At 38.7% G+C, this 15,832-nt stretch overlaps 1 protein-coding gene across 8 annotated transcripts in view; it reads right to left on the bottom strand.

The window, feature by feature from the left end:
- Window positions 1-8,520: 8,520 nt before the first annotated feature.
- Window positions 8,521-15,832, bottom strand: part of epha3 (eph receptor A3) — a 128,570-nt gene continuing 121,258 nt past the window's right edge. For 6 of the 8 annotated variants that reach the window (XM_021323737.2, XM_012876836.3, XM_012876837.3 and 3 more), the window contains 2 exons: window positions 15,665-15,820; window positions 8,521-10,188 (listed from right to left, as the gene is read on the bottom strand). In XM_021323737.2, coding sequence (XP_021179412.1) covers window positions 10,083-10,188; window positions 15,665-15,820 — 262 coding nt within the window. In that variant the 3' untranslated portion in view covers window positions 8,521-10,082. Of the gene's footprint in view, window positions 10,189-11,723; window positions 11,843-15,664; window positions 15,821-15,832 lie in introns of all 8 variants that reach the window. The other 2 variants (XM_021323736.2, XM_036139513.1) reach the window with 2 other exon arrangements.

The raw sequence follows: 15,832 nt of genomic DNA, 5'->3' as shown, positions 1-15,832 counted from the left end.
ACAATGATTTATAACCCCCATTACTACTAAATTGATCGAATGAATATTACGAGCAGTTTAACTGACTTGAGATTGTACTCTAATTAAACAGTTCTTTAATTTTTTTAAGCAACGTATATGCTCAAGTCCATATTGCAAAACACTTTTGTTGTCTTGCCCATGTACCCATGTTCCTCTAATTATGCCAAATGAAATGATGTTCTCTGTTTCTGCAGGCACATTAAGAGTGTGAGGCAAAAACATAGCACTAGCTCAATCTAAATTACTCAGAGAAAACATTTGTTTAAAAGTTCTTAACATCTACAACATGCATCACATCTCTAGCGTCATTTTTCACTTTCCCTGGACTCACCCCCTTCAGCTAGCCCTCTGTGTTTCCTATCTCGCTGGTGGTTTCAGTGCCGTGAGGTCTTATACATGAAAACAAACCAAAATTGGTGGAGGTAAACATACTGTCTTCATTGTTTTCTGACTTGAGAGGGCTAGTACTACTTTTTTCCCTTCTTTTTTATTTTCTCTGGGCACATCTGCCTCAGAACATCTGGTAAGTGTCAGCATTTGGACATCAGGCTGAGTCATCAGCACCCTTTCCCTCACTAACATCTTGCCTCCCCCACGTAAGAGAAAAAAAACAGAGAAAGCAAAGATAATCTACTTTAAAGTCAGACAACAAATCAACTTTAACCGTGGATGATCGGAAACAAAATGCTTTATTAGATTCAGACAGGGAAACAAGAAGAAGAGTGGGAAGGATTGGCAACAGAGGCTTAAGTTGGAGCAGATGTAAAATAATTCTGAAAAAAAGAAAAACCTCTTCTAGAGGTAGAAGAGTAGTGGCATAATATGTACTAAAGAAACCCAATGGGAAGATAGTAAACTGTTTCACAATGTTTGATTGTGAAATTATATTTTACAATCAAACATTATGTTTTATCATTTCCACACATGCTTAATTGTATCATTAAATATAAACAAACAATATCTAAATTATGAATTAAAACATACCTACGCTCAAATTAGTTAAAGCATGTATAGCAATGGCTAAACAGCTAATGAGAAACATTTAATTCAATTCAATTCAATTTTATTTATATAGCGCCAAATCATGAAACATGTCATCTCAAGGCACTTTACAAAGTCAAGTTCAATCATATTATACAGATTGGGTCAGATTATACAGATTGGTCAAAAATGTCCTATATAAGGAAACCAGTTGATTGCATCAAAGTCCCGACAAGCAGCATTCACTCCTGGGGAAGCGTAGAGCCACAGGAAGAGTCATCTGCATTGTACATGGCTTTGCTGCAATCCCTCATACTGAGCAAGCATGAAGCGACAGTGGGAAGAAAAACCACCGATTAACGGGAAGGAAAAACCTCCGGCAGAACCGGGCTCAGTATGAACGGTCATCTGCCTCGACTGACTGGGGTTACAGAAGACAGAACAGAGACACAACAAGAGAAACAAAAAAGCACAGAAGCACACATTGATCTAGTAATCTGTTCTACATTAGATGGTAGTAGCGGGTGAGCCGTCTTCTCTGGATGATGTCACAGTTAACAGAACGCCAGACCAGGTGTACCTACTATGAAGAAAAAGAGAGAGAGCAAAAAGTTAAAAGCTGAAATGACAACAGTCATTTCAATGTAATACAATGCAAAACTGGAGAACAGTAGAAAGCAGTAGAGTGAGAAAATTAGACCCTGATGTCCTCCAGCAGCCTAGGCCTATCACAGCACAACTATAGAGATAGCTCAGGGTATGAGCCACTCTAACTATAAGCTTTGTCAAAAAGGAAAGTTTTAACATTAGTCTTAAAAATAGATAGGGTGTCTGCCTCACGGACCAAAACTGGGAGTTGGTTCCACAGGAGAGGAGCCTGATAGCTAAAGGATCTGCCTCCCATTCTACTTTTAGAGACTCTAGGAACCACCAGCAGACCTGCAGTCTGAGAGCGAAGTGCTCTGTTAGGAACATACGGGGTAATCAGAGCTCTGATATATGATGGAGCTTGATTATTAAGGGCTTTATACGTTAGAAGGAGAATTTTAAATTCTATTCTTGATTTAACAGGAAGCCAATGAAGGGAAGCTAAAATTGGAGACATATGATCCCTCTTGTTGATTTTCATCAGAACTCTTGCCGCAGCATTTTGAATCAGCTGAAGACTTCGAACTGCATTTTGTGGACTTCCTGATAGTAAAGAATTACAATAGTCCAGCCTTGAAGTAACAAATGCATGGACTAGTTTTTCAGCATCACTCCTGGACAGAATGTTTCTAATTTTGGCGATATTCCGGAGGTGAAAAAAGGAAACTCTGGAAACCTACCTTGCTGCTCTTTTCCTATCTTGATAACACACCATAAAATTCAATTTCAAGTGTAACTCACCCAAAATCAACTTTTTTTTTCTTGCAGAGAAACTTTAAACTGGGCCTAAGGGTGCAATTTATTTTTGTCTTTTCATGTGAATTTTCGTGTCTTAAAACTGCCCACTTAGGGTTGAAGGGTGGCCATTGCAGTTGAAGTTTTCCATTAGTGTAAACAGTACATGCTTTTGTTCCCGGTACATGCTTTCATCATCATAGCCCTGCGTTCAGGTATAAAAGCAACTCAGTCAGACACACAACCACATAGTGAGCCAGGAGTTGGAATTTTGAGCGTCGCCAGAATTGATCACAGTGTTCAAAGACAATCGTTTAATTCTTTATACTTTCGATCGAACTGGAGCCATCATGTCTTTCACTGCCTCGGCAGCACCGGCTTCAGGCATCGCTGAGTCAGTGCCTTGAGCGAGTGGCTCAAACTGATAAGACTCCAGCCCATAAAATCTAGATGTGGTGTTTTTTTTTACTCTGCCAAGTCAAACACAGTTCTGCATAGAGGTAAAGTGCAAGCATTTTAAAACATTATCCTAAAAAACATTGAAATAGCATAGGGCTGCACAGTGACATGGTGGCTGTGACCCCTATCTCCAGGCTCACATTGAATGAGGTGCAGATCCGGTTGCGGCGCTGCAAGGAAGATAATTAAAAATCAGATAATTAAAAATCAGTGTGTCAAGTCATCTCAGTTGCATTCGGTTGCGGGTCCGGTTTTCAAAGCCGTGTAGCGCTGTGACAAGTTCCGCTAGAAGGAAGTTTGACCGGACGCCGCAGCGGTTACTGGATCAAGCTCCTGAATTTTATGAGCTAAACAAAACATTTCAGGCGCTAGACAGGATAAAGTTCCGGTGAATTTCAGAATAAAATCACCGCACCAACTTACTAGCTTGACTAGTGCAAACAAAACGGCGATGCAGAAACATGAGGAAACAGAGGGGCTTTTTGGGGGATGAAATAGGATATTTAAGTGCATGGATAACATGCCCTAACAAAATGAAAACCCTGGCTGTTTTTTAATCATTTATGAGGGCTAGGAACAGAAAGGACCACACGAACTTCCGTTCTCACCAGTGCCTTTTCTGAAACTGGAGCTGCAGCTGGCCTAGGAGCAGTGTGAGTCGGGGTTTGCGGAAAACCGGAGTTGGATCAGGACCGCCACCTGCACCCCATTCAATGTAAGCCTGGGGTCAGTCTTACATCAGTAGTTCTGTGCGGAGTCTCTCACTATGGAAGCATTTCTCTGGTTTCTCCAGCTTCCTCCAAGGTCATGCATGTTAGGTTAAGTAATGACTCTAAAACACCCTCAGGTTTAAATATGTTTGTATGGCTCTCACTGTTGCTTTTCTATGCGTAGTGCATAGAAATGATGTGATGGACTGGTAGTCTGACTGGAGGGTAGACTACTGCTGTAGCCATTGGAGTACTGAAGAAAGGCTACAACTCTCCTAACCTTCCACAAGAAACCAGAAACAGACACTACTGCCTCTATAGGGGGCAATCTAAATGCAAGAAAACAGGCCATAAACCAGGCAAAAGCTTTGTTTAAGATTTAAATAGGTCCAAGGCAAAATCTGTAAAAGACTTTCACATCAACGTTGGTGTAAAGCACAAGAGTTGGCAAAAGTCTCTACAAATTAGTATGGGAAAGTGTTGAATCACGAGACCTGTTTTAATGGATACCTCACCCAGATCTTCAAGAGGAAGCATATGTAAGCCCACCATCATTGTTTGTAAGGAATAAAAACATAAATACATGTCAAGCAGCCGGTGCTGTCGGCGTTTACATTCTTGTATATCAAATTCAAGAACAAAGACAAAAGAGAAAGATCAAAGCCTTTCTTCCTCATGTTGTGCATGCAGTACCAATGAAACAAATAAGAGTTGATTTATAAAATCTATTTGAATGTGGAAAATTAATATTGACCTTAATATTGACCAGTACTTTTATTCTTGGCACATTGATGGCTTGTTGTCCTTTATAATGGAAAATTAATGTATATGAAACTGAAAAAAATGTTAACTATAAGAGACTTAGATCTGGGGGAAAAATGCTGGATTTTAGTATACCCCAGGGATCGCCATATATCGAAAAAACATCATATAAAAGACGGATACCTTCCTCGTTTTACTTTGGACTAAACTGAAAACAAATTTTGCTCTGTATTATGCCAGGTTATGTTTTCTCGTGATCAGTGGGATTTACCCATGTATGAAGGTTTCTGTAAATTTCAGCCTTTCTGTGACAGAGCAAAGGTCATCACCGTTTCCATAATCTTATCAGTTGCAAAAAAATATACAATAGAAATATCTTTTACTGTCCCACAGGGGGGGGGAATTCTGGTGCACCAGCAGCAAAAGCTAGTGGAAGCATGCAGATACACAAAGATAAAATGAAAAGAAAATATGAACAAAAGACTGTACATGAAGGGCAACCTCACGACATAAGAATACTTCTGTAAAAGTATTAAAAACTGAATACTCAGGTTTAAAGAAATGTGCAACTGTTTAGGGTGATTTTAAAAAAACATGCATGTATATTTGTACATCAAAAACCGACTAGTTACAATAATTGAAAAAAAAAAAAAAACTGTTCACCAAAAAGCAGGGATGTAAACACTTATTGAGTTTGTTGGGAGTTGTGATTGTCATAAAGTATACCAGCTGCTGGGAGGAAGCATTGCTGAAAACGCTCCTTTGTGCATTAGGATACACACTGCAAAAATAGACCTAAAAATAAGAATTTTTTTCTTGAAATTAAAGTATTTTTCCTTGATTTGAGCAGATGAATAGGACTATTTGCCAATGGAATAAGATTTCTGCACTTAAAATAGGAACAATTCATCTCCATCACCTTATTTCAAGTGCAGGATTTCTAATTATCTTATTTTAGGGGTAAAAATACTCATTCCATTGGCAAATAATCTTTTTTACCTGCTCAAATCAAGGGCAAATACATTAATTTCAAGAAAATTGTTCTTATTTTTAGCTCTCTTTTTGCAGTGCAGCAGTCCTCACTTTCTTTAAGATGTAGATAATCTGCTTCTCCAACAGACCACACCATAGAAAGTGGCTGATGGCACCTCAGAGGTCTTCGGGAGCGCCCCCTCCGTCTCTTTAGCAAGTAGTCTGCTTTTTGACCCTTCCTGTAAAGAGCACTAGTCTTGTGCGAGAAGGGCTTGTCTGTGCAAAGCACTGCACACTAGGGTGTTCCATTGTGCTTCAAACATGGGGCAGTGCACATCAATTGTACATTACAAAAAATATTGAGTCACTTTCATTTACACATATGACTTTAATAGCATCCCATTTTTATTGTTAAGGGCTTGTATAAGGTCTTGGTCCGCTATTTACTGCTACAACATCTTACATTTTTGTGGGAAGGCTGTCTAGAAGGTTTAGGATTGTTTTCATAGCATCAACTGACCGTTCTTCATGGAGGGTATCTGTGCGGCAACACACCAATCAACAGTAATTAGGAATTCCTTACACTCAAACTAAGCAGCCTAGCCAACTCCTTAATAAAAAGCACCACACAACTTCTATTGCACAAAAGTTGACACAATCTAGTTAAACATTTGCTGTTCTCTTAGGCCCTGAAAAACCTGGACTCGCCAACTGGATTGCAGAACTGTAGACATGAGTTGTCAATCCAGATCACATGTCTCCACTGCACTAAAGTACAGTGGCGGCGTGCTTTACACTACTGCATCCAATGGTTTGCATTGCACTTCATGAAGCAATGCTTGCAGGCAGCTGCTCATGGAAACACATTCCATAAGGGCTATATGCAATGTATGCAATGCTGCTGTGCTACTCTGATGGTCCCATTAAGTTTGGAGGTCTGTAGCTCTTGATTCCACAGTAAAGTCACCACCTTTGGTCTCTATTCACTGCAGCATCTGCTGATCCCACCGTGTGATTTGACATAATTTGTAGCAGAGTTGCCAATACCAAACTATACCAACACTTTGTCAGAATATACCATCAATTGACAATGATGTAACAAGTTACACCGATGACCTGGAAATTATGCCACATCACAAGAGAGAACTGGTTAACTGAACTGTAATTAGGGAACATATTCAGGACACCGATCGCTACACATATTTCTAGTGAGAGAAGAAGCAGGTTGGTGACTTGAACTTTCCAAATGGGGATAAATGTGAGAAGAACTGCATCACTAACTGGCAGCACAGAGAACCTAATGGAAAAACAGTGGCTACAGTGACAGGCGGGTGGTAGGGAACCCAGGGGGGCAGCCTGACATTGTGGAGAGAGACAGATTAGATGTAGACTTCCTTCAATACTCCTCTCTAGTCTGAGCAATGTTTAGCTGGGGGCTTCACAGACGCTGGAAAACACTCCACAAATAAAGGCACAGTCCAAAGACATGGTCAATATTCTGGCACTAGCCAGTCACAGAAGGGCAAATGTCACAATACTTGGACAGTTTAGGTGAAAATCAGTTGTCAGAGTCAGAGCAGAGGTTGGTCAACTGAGCTGAAGGAACAGAGAGTGAGGGCAGGAAGTATTTGGAGACAGGAAATCAAAACACATCCCAGACTAGCCATGACAGAAACATGAATCATTACAAGTGGGATATTTAGTAGCAAGGGAACATAATGACTCACAGGACATGTAACATCCTATAATGGTACCAGACTGGAATTATCTTCCTATTGTTTCAGAAATAGAGTAGTAGGTATCCACAAACAGGCTTAGCTGGAGGTAACAAGACGCAGGTCGTCTGAGTTGACAAAGACTCCTGGACAGGTGTCAAAACCATTTTCAGAGACACTAAGCGAAAGTCTGGTTGCCTGAAATCTAAGTCTGTTTGTGTTCATCACAATGGGATGGGGCCTTAATTTCATTATTTGTATGTAAATCATTAGTTATTAATTATTAAATTTTATAAAACACTGCATTTTTTGTTGTTTTTTGAGTGGATGTTGTGAAATAAGGCACAGGAGCATTTGTGTAACCATTCATTTTTTTTGAAAATATTTTGTGAATTATTTATTATAAAAATATAAATGTTTTCACTACAAACCCTTTTACATTAGTAGACAAGGCCATCTACATTTGCAAACTTAAACTCTCACACAGACACACATGTCAGTCTTTAGACATAAAATTAGGGATCTGTATGGGGTCCATGACAGTATTGCTCTCTCAGATGTCTCAGGTTTCGGAAATTTGTTAAAAATCATAACACAGACATCACAGACACATAATTTAATCTAAGCTAAAAGAAATCATCAATGAATTGTATAATGTTAACAAATAAATAATGTAATCATAATTGCCTTTTTAATTGTAGAAAAGCTAACAAGTATGATTCAAAGTAAGATAAAATATACAGATGATTTTTTTCCCTCAATTTTAATTAAAAATGTTGCACAATTTTATTCAATCATTTATACATACAAACTTTGTACAAAAAAATGGATGGCCACGTATATAGTGAGATCTGGAGTGCCGGTTGCTTTCTTTATGATGGTTTTACATTATGTACATGCTAATTTCAAACACATATCAGCAACAGCAGCATCCACAGGTAGAACGAGTAAAAGGAAGACAGAGCTAACAGACTGAACAGGGCTGGGTTTCCCAAAAGCACCAACAGCACCCCTGTGCTTTAATCAAGCTTAGTCTACAGCCAAGGCAAAAACTTTGTCATTCAAAGTGCTACAGTAATGTGTACCAAGTGCTTAAAGAGGCATAAAGATAGCATCTTTATTGTAAATATCACACGTTCAAAAGCACAAAGTACCAAAGTGCCAGTTCAAAAATACTGGGTAAGTGTTGCACTGAGGGACCAGCTGGGTGACATCAAAGCAGGAGACTAGCATCGTTAAATATGTACTTCCGTTTACAAAGATATTTTAAGGTGCCTTTAGGAAATCCCATGATGAAAAACTGGCATATTAGGTTGGTATCTCGGAAAGCAATGTTCTATTGGATGTATTGCATTATTATCAGGGCATTGTTGTATTGAGACAGACTGGGGTAATTGATGATTGACTGTATACTCCAAAGAAAACAGAAGAAACACATTATTACATTAAACAAAAAAACAAAAAGTGTTTCCCTGGTGATTCCACCATCATCAAGCGCAACTACAGGAGGCACTCTATTTTTTTTTTGCTTGGAAAACAACAAGATTCATTAGTTAGAAGTTAGTTTTATATATTTTCAGTATTCAAATTATTTGAAACCAAATTAAACTTTTCCCATGGCTATAATAAGTGAGATTTGACCACCTTCAGATTGACCACCTTGTGAATTTACTTCCCGCGACCAAGAAAATAATCTCTGCTTTTGTGAGGGATTGATGGTGCAAACTTGTCTTTCCTAAAGAGGAAACTTAATCTCAAAGTCACTGCATCAACTCTGCATCACAATAACACTTCATAAACACAACTTGGTTCTGGGTCGGCTCACTCCATCACCAAATCGTATCCCCATTTCTAACCTACGCATTGCTGTTTAGTCCCTCTCTTTACTTTTAAGTGAATTGCGAAAATCACAGATGCATAAATCTCAAGTATAATTACATTTAACCATATCTTATTTTATGAAAACATGTACTGGTACTACACCGTATTTCAATTTATTTTTGAACTGATCCTCATTTTGGCCAATTAATTCTGATGAGATTTGACAGATTTAGGACCCCTGGTCGGACCACAATAGCTCTAAGCAACCTCCTGCTGAGTGCTATAATTAATTAAAGCCACCAACCAAAACTTCAAACGTACGAAATGGATGGAGGGGCAAAATTACCAGCACCCAACAAATCACTTTTCCTTGTTTGGGCTCTCCCTTGCATTTGCGTTGCTCTGTTTCCTCTTTATCGATATAGTACTATAAGTAACATTAGCACATAGAACAAGGATGATCACAATAATGAAGATTCTGGGTATGCAGTGTGTTATGGCCACTCTGCCTTCAAAGCACAGCATTAAATACATTACACATGTGACATACCCATGGCTTGAGCACAATGGATGTATTTGATGGAATACAACTTTATTGCTTTTTAGCGGCATGTCTACTGAATGCAAATGCTTTATGTTAGAGCTACAGCGTAAAAACAGTTAATGTTTAGGTGAGTCCACATGGGCTCGGCCTTGCCTTGGACCGAGCGTTGAATGTAGGTAGCTGCAACTCATGTCTCAGCCTCAGACTTAATCATTCTGGGAGAAGTCCACATACGAGTCAGCTGTGGTTGCCTGCCATGCTCTTCTACACATGGCATTTCAGCTGTTTTCCTGCCTCCGTCAGAGGCTGGCGTTAGTCGAGGACAGCTCCGGCATTTTGTTAGTCCCTGCCCTATTTTCCAATGGCGACCAGGTTTGCGTTCCTGATCATGTCTTTCTGACCTCCTTACCTTTCCGTTTCTCTCCTCCCCTCTATTAGTCAGTAAGGCATCTCAACGTGGGCATGTAGGGAGAGGGGGGGAGCCGGCCTGTTGAGCAGGTAGGAGGTCGGTTCTTAGCTCTTTCCCGTTTGTCTGTTAGAAAGCTTTCAACGACGAGTGAAAGCCATCACATGAGGCATATCTGTTTTCCCATCCGTTTGCATCTCCATATTATTTAGATATGTAGCCACTGCGTTAGAATGTGTCAACACAGACTAACAGAAAAGTCTCTGGCCGTTTTCATTTCTTGTTTTTCTTTTTTTTTTTTTTTTTTTTTAAACAGGTACTGGGCCATTCTTGGTATGAGATTCTAGGGCTTTCAGGCTGCTCACAATCTTCTTCTGCGGTCCTGCAATCGTCACTCCAACCTTTTTCAGATCCCTGGAGTTTGAAGAATGACGAGAGAAAGAGAGAGAAAAAAAACAACAACAATCAAACTCAGAGAACATAAAAGCTAGAAGTGCGTGAGCATACACGGCAGTGCAAACTTCTTCTTACCCCTCAAACGTTTTCCCATTTTGTCACACCCTTTAGCCGTTTTTTTTTTTTCAATGATTGCTTTGTATTTGAATCCAATTAATTCTCCAATCTGCTCTGACCCATTTCCCTGTTGGGTAAAAGCATCCCCACAGCATGATGCTGCCATCAGGTGCAGGATTGTGTGTTGAGGTTGTTGTGGGTTGTTAGTTTTCATTCACACATAGCATATTTCATGTTGGGTAAAGTTGATTTTTGCCTCATTTTATCAGAGCACATTCACATATTTCCTGCGTTCCTTGCATTATCTTCCCCAAGCTTTATCACAACAACAACTTTCTCTTGCCACTTTTCTATAAAGGCTTGGTTTGTTGTGTGCATGACTTAATTAGTTATTCTGACAACAGATTCTCCAGCATGAGTTGCCATATGTCTCTTCTGCTGCTTCTGATTATTGCTTTACTTGCCAGTTTAAGTGAAACAACAACTTCTGGGTAGGTTTGCAGTCGCAGTCTGTTATTTTTTTAATAACTAAGTAGGTTGTTGTAAACTGTGGATCTTGTTTTATAACTGAACCCTACTTAAAGTCTCTGACCCCGTTATTCCTGACTGGTTTGTTGGCCTCTGATGTGTTAACGGGACAACTCATTTAATACTGACACTAACTTGCACACAACATGACTTTTTATTACTAAGGTGAGTTCTGATAACAACATGATTAACCAGATTTTATTCAGGTGGCATCAGAGTAGATAGGACAGAATGAAAAAGCATGCCACGCACTTCAGATTTGTATTGGTAAAATAAAATAAAACCATGTGTCCGTATGTACCACTTTCTGTTGAGCTAGACACAATATCCCACTAAATACATTGTTTGTGGTGTGACAAAATGTGAAATACTCAAAGGGAATGACTTACTTACTGTAGGAGACTGTGAACATGACAATTGTGAAATTTAATAACATGGATGAGGCATCTTGTTAATACTTTCACAAGCCCTTAGACAATCTCTCACTGCACATGCATTCAAGAAAAAAGCATTTGTTTTAAAGAAAGTTTAAGACATTTAGATTCTAATTGTTAGGTGTGTTAAGTGGAATAAATCTGAAAAAAAAAAAACGTTAATTGTTTTCAGCTAACTCTGAAGTGAGTGATAACAGCTTTTAAAATACACAAATTATGATAACAATACAAACAATACCATCACTGTGACTACAATACACACACACAGCATTGACACATGTAAAGTAGTCACTTTCTTCCAGATTATGGCATCGCATTAGTAGAAGCAGCTGAGTTGCATACATAATTATTGCAAAACTACAACAAACAATTTCAGCCATTGTTAGATTACTAGTTGTGAGTGGAAGCCCAGCAGCAGCTCTGGAAGTAAAGTTTTGGTTTCAGGCAGGGCCTGGGCTTTGGTCCTTAACCCACCATCCAGAGCCTGTATAGGGTGGAGAGGAGTTGGGCGTTAGAGGGTGGTGATTCCCATGGATGGCTCCCAATCTGGGCATGTGGCTGGTGTGACGTGGACCTCCGTCAGAACCACTCTACTGAGAAACAGCCAAGCCCATCAACATGTTATAACAAGATTAAATCAAGAGTTGGTACAGTATATGTCCTGGATGGAATTCAACACTTGAGATTACTGGAATGTTTTTTATTTACTTGTAGTGAGTGAATTACTATTATGTTCTCTGTGGTCAATGTGTATTTAATAAATACCCTTTAAGTCGACATTCTTGAATTAATTCAAATGGAATAAACTCATTGTATTTATGCAGATCCCGACGTCATGCAGTGTCTTAAGACATCCCTGGGAAATAGTTTTTAAAAGCCTTAAAATTAATAACTTTTTATTGTGTCGGCATGGTCTTACATTTCAAATATTGTAAAAAAAAAGAAAAAAGCAGGAAGAAATAAAGATAACAAAAACAAATTTTCAACATTACTGGTTGCAAAATGTTGGTGCTCCTAACAATCTCCATAAAACAAGAATGAAATAAATTTAGACTTTAATTTTGTAACTAATCAAGGCTTCCAGAAATATTTCTTAGTAATTCATGACTTTCTGTTTCCCAACATTGACCTCAGAATTAGTTTTAATCGCTACGTTTTTGCACAAAAACAAGGAATTTGACTTCGGTTATGCTTTGTCTCGAAAACATTTTAAGTATACATATGTAGAAAAAGTGAAATAGAAGAATTTTGTTTTGTAAATATGTATACATACTTATTTTTACAAAAAATGGAAAACATGGTGAGATTGGTGGAAAGCTGCATTGTATCCATCTGGGTACTCTGACAGTTCATCACAGTGACATTCAGGGGAAAGAAAATGTCACTGTGGTGGTTGTTTTTTTTAAATAGCAGTCTGTAGCACAAACCTTGAAGTAAAAGTCTGAATAGTTTGTGTGCAGGATGTGTGGGGTCTGCAGACATGTTAACTGCTTTTTTTCCGGACCATAGACATAAATATAACTACTGTATGGAGAAAAGATCAATCCCGGTTATCCTCTCAGCAGACGTCATTGCTCATTTTAGTTTGAACATGTCTCGTTTTGTAGGTCAGTCAAACCCCACAATGATGGATTTGCACATAAATGACTGAACAATGCCAGTGTAGAAAATGTCCAGCAGCTGCTATGGTACGTTGCTAAGTACATTCTCTACTGGGCCTTGTTCTGAACAGTGTCCGTACGTAGTGGCCACCTCATGTCCGGAGAGATGGTAGTTCCTAGGAGCCAGATGTAATCCACAGCAGACACAGTGTTGTTGACCTGACACAGAAGGCCACTTGTTTTAGCCACTGGCAACTAGGCTGGATGAGGACTCATATTTATCTTGCCATCATGCATAGAAAGCAGGATCATGGAGAGGTAAAAGCTGACCAGAGCTCACTGTTACAAAACTGCAGAAAAGAGTAGGAGCTTGGGTCATCAAGTGTCCAGAAAACCCATTAGATGCTACATGTTAACCAAATCTTCACGAGTGATATTATGAAAAAAACAAACAAACAAAAAAAAACGTTTCTGTCCTTCCATTAAATAAATAACGTATTGTATGCAAAAACTTCCTGGGACTTTAAACAGAGCTTTGTGATTTGCTCAGATCAGTCTGACATTTTTGGAAACACACACATCAAGTGAGCTTTTTTCTCCTCCTAATGATCTTGAAACCTTGCTAGAAATCCTGGCCTTATGACTCTTCACAATACCTTTGCCATACAAATCCAGTGACCTCTGAGAGAAAATATTTCATCTGTGGGTCTTTTGGCAGGATGATAATCCAAAATATGTGGTAGAATCAACACAGATATGGTTTGCCAGACAAAAAAAAAAAAAAAAAAGCTGTCTTCTTACATGCCCCTTTCAACTCCCGAACCTAAATTCTATTAAATATAAGAAAAAAACTGAGGGGTATAAAACATGAGCCAGGAATATGGATTATTAAGACAGATTGTAAAAAGATATATAACCAAAATTCACTCTTTCTGTGGAATAGTAAAGCAGAAACATAGACAATAGCTGTTCTATTGGCAAAAGGGTGTTGTACAGTGCTGACAGCGGGAGTACCATTAATTGTGCTATCACTATTTTTTTATAAGAACAATAATTTCATAACAAGCAATTTCCACTGAATAAACCAACTCAAGTCCTGATTTAATGTTTTTTTTTTGCATAATAATACCCTATTGTCGTATACAATTTATTTTACATTTTTGCCAGTGGTACAAACACGTTTTTACACATCTGTATATTATATCTATTGCCTTGTAGTTTAGGTGGAGTTTTTCCCATGTTGTCGATAAAATATTTGCACTGCATGTCACAGATGGAAAATATACTATTCCAAAGGAGACAGTATTTCTCATCAGTCCTTCCCATCGTCGAAAAAGGATTAATCAATTACTGCAGCAGATGAGTCAGCACACTGTGCACAAGTATGACTGTTCATCTAAGGTCAGAGCATCGCCAAGCCTTGTGCTGAATGTCAAGGACTAGATTAAGACTGTACAAATCAATAGAGCAATCTATATTGAGCAATACATAGCCTTAGCCAAGGCTGTTAGGCTTGTAGCTGAGCTTGGGTGTCTTAGACGGAGTCTTCAGTGGATTAATACAGCACTGATCCAATTAGGCATTTACCAACAGGAAAAGCTTTGTGGACCGATGCAATTTTTTTTTTATCCCTGTGTGAGATTATTCTCAGGCAGTTTGTCTGCGGTTTATTGTTTGTCAGTACACCCTCTGGATTTCCACCCACTTCTGAATTTCATGACAGGAAAGAAATTGTCATTGTTTAACCAACTCAATTGATTAAATTTGATTTTTAAAAATTGCTTTAGATGGCAATAAAGTGTATTTTTCCAACTTTTAGGATGAAATAAATAATTAGAGGAGAAAAAAGGGAGTTGAGTATTGGGAATAATATGAGAAAGTCAAGCCTAAAAAGCCAGAAACAAAGGACCTAATCAAAATATACTACTCATCATCATGTGATTTCTTACAAAGTGCTTCTATCTAACATGTTAGTCCAACACTAATGACTTTTTTTTTTTTTTTTTTTTTTTACAAGCTATTAGGTTGTACCCAATAGTACCAGTAATCACCACCACTCCTCGTTTACCCCCATTGTTGCTGTGACCACAGGGAGCGGCTTCTTTTATCTCAATGACTATAGAAGTTTGATTATTTACTGTGTCACATTTTACATTAATTAAACAGCAGAACAGCAACTCAGCAAGAGGCAAAAGAGGCACAGGAAAGAGACAAGTCATTTTCTTGAAGGAAAAAAAAAAAAGAGTAATGGATTAGCCAAAATGCAATACTTGCATGGGTGCTGGTCATTTTGCCCCTTTGCCTTTTCAAATCTATTATTTCAATGGGCACAACAGGGAGGCAACTATTTGTATCAGAGTTGTCATTGAGTAACTGTCGTAGGAGTGTATCTGTTGGCAGATACACAGTTAAAGGATTTCACTAAAGTCTAGCAAATAAAAAATAATCCCATCATTATTGGATAATGACATAATTCATGTGATAATTTGGGAATGATGTCACAACCTATATTTTTTTAATCCCATCTCAAATAAATTATGGTAAATGGATAACAACATCTGTCTGAACTGAATTTAGACTGGCTCTTGTGTCATTTTACCACAAATATCAATGGAACATCTGTAGAAATTCTCTCTGTAGTTGTTTTTTTTTTCAGCACTTAATAAACACAAAACTCGTTTCACAGACTCATACCAAGACAAGACTTTCCACCAAAAAGGCTCTTGAAGTCCCTGGAGCTGGGTTTTGGCATTGTCACTTTGTGAACACTAATGAGGTACAGATCAAATGTTTGTCTCTGTGCTGTAATCTTACTCTGTAGAGGTCTTGGCCAGGGTGTCACAGGAGCTGTAGCTGACCCCAGAGAAGGCCTCTTTGCAAGGCAAGGTCCTCATGGCATCCATCCAGTCACCCATCGTCCCCACCGAGGGAACTTCAGCACTGCTCCTGTCCAACAACAAGTTGGCTGGTCTAGGAAAAAGG

Source organism: Fundulus heteroclitus, chromosome 7 (genome assembly GCF_011125445.2).
Source record: "Fundulus heteroclitus isolate FHET01 chromosome 7, MU-UCD_Fhet_4.1, whole genome shotgun sequence".
In the NCBI taxonomy this organism is placed as follows: domain Eukaryota; kingdom Metazoa; phylum Chordata; class Actinopteri; order Cyprinodontiformes; family Fundulidae; genus Fundulus; species Fundulus heteroclitus.
The sequence above is the reverse complement of the archived record's forward strand: the minus strand, read 5'-3'. Positions and strand labels throughout refer to the sequence as shown.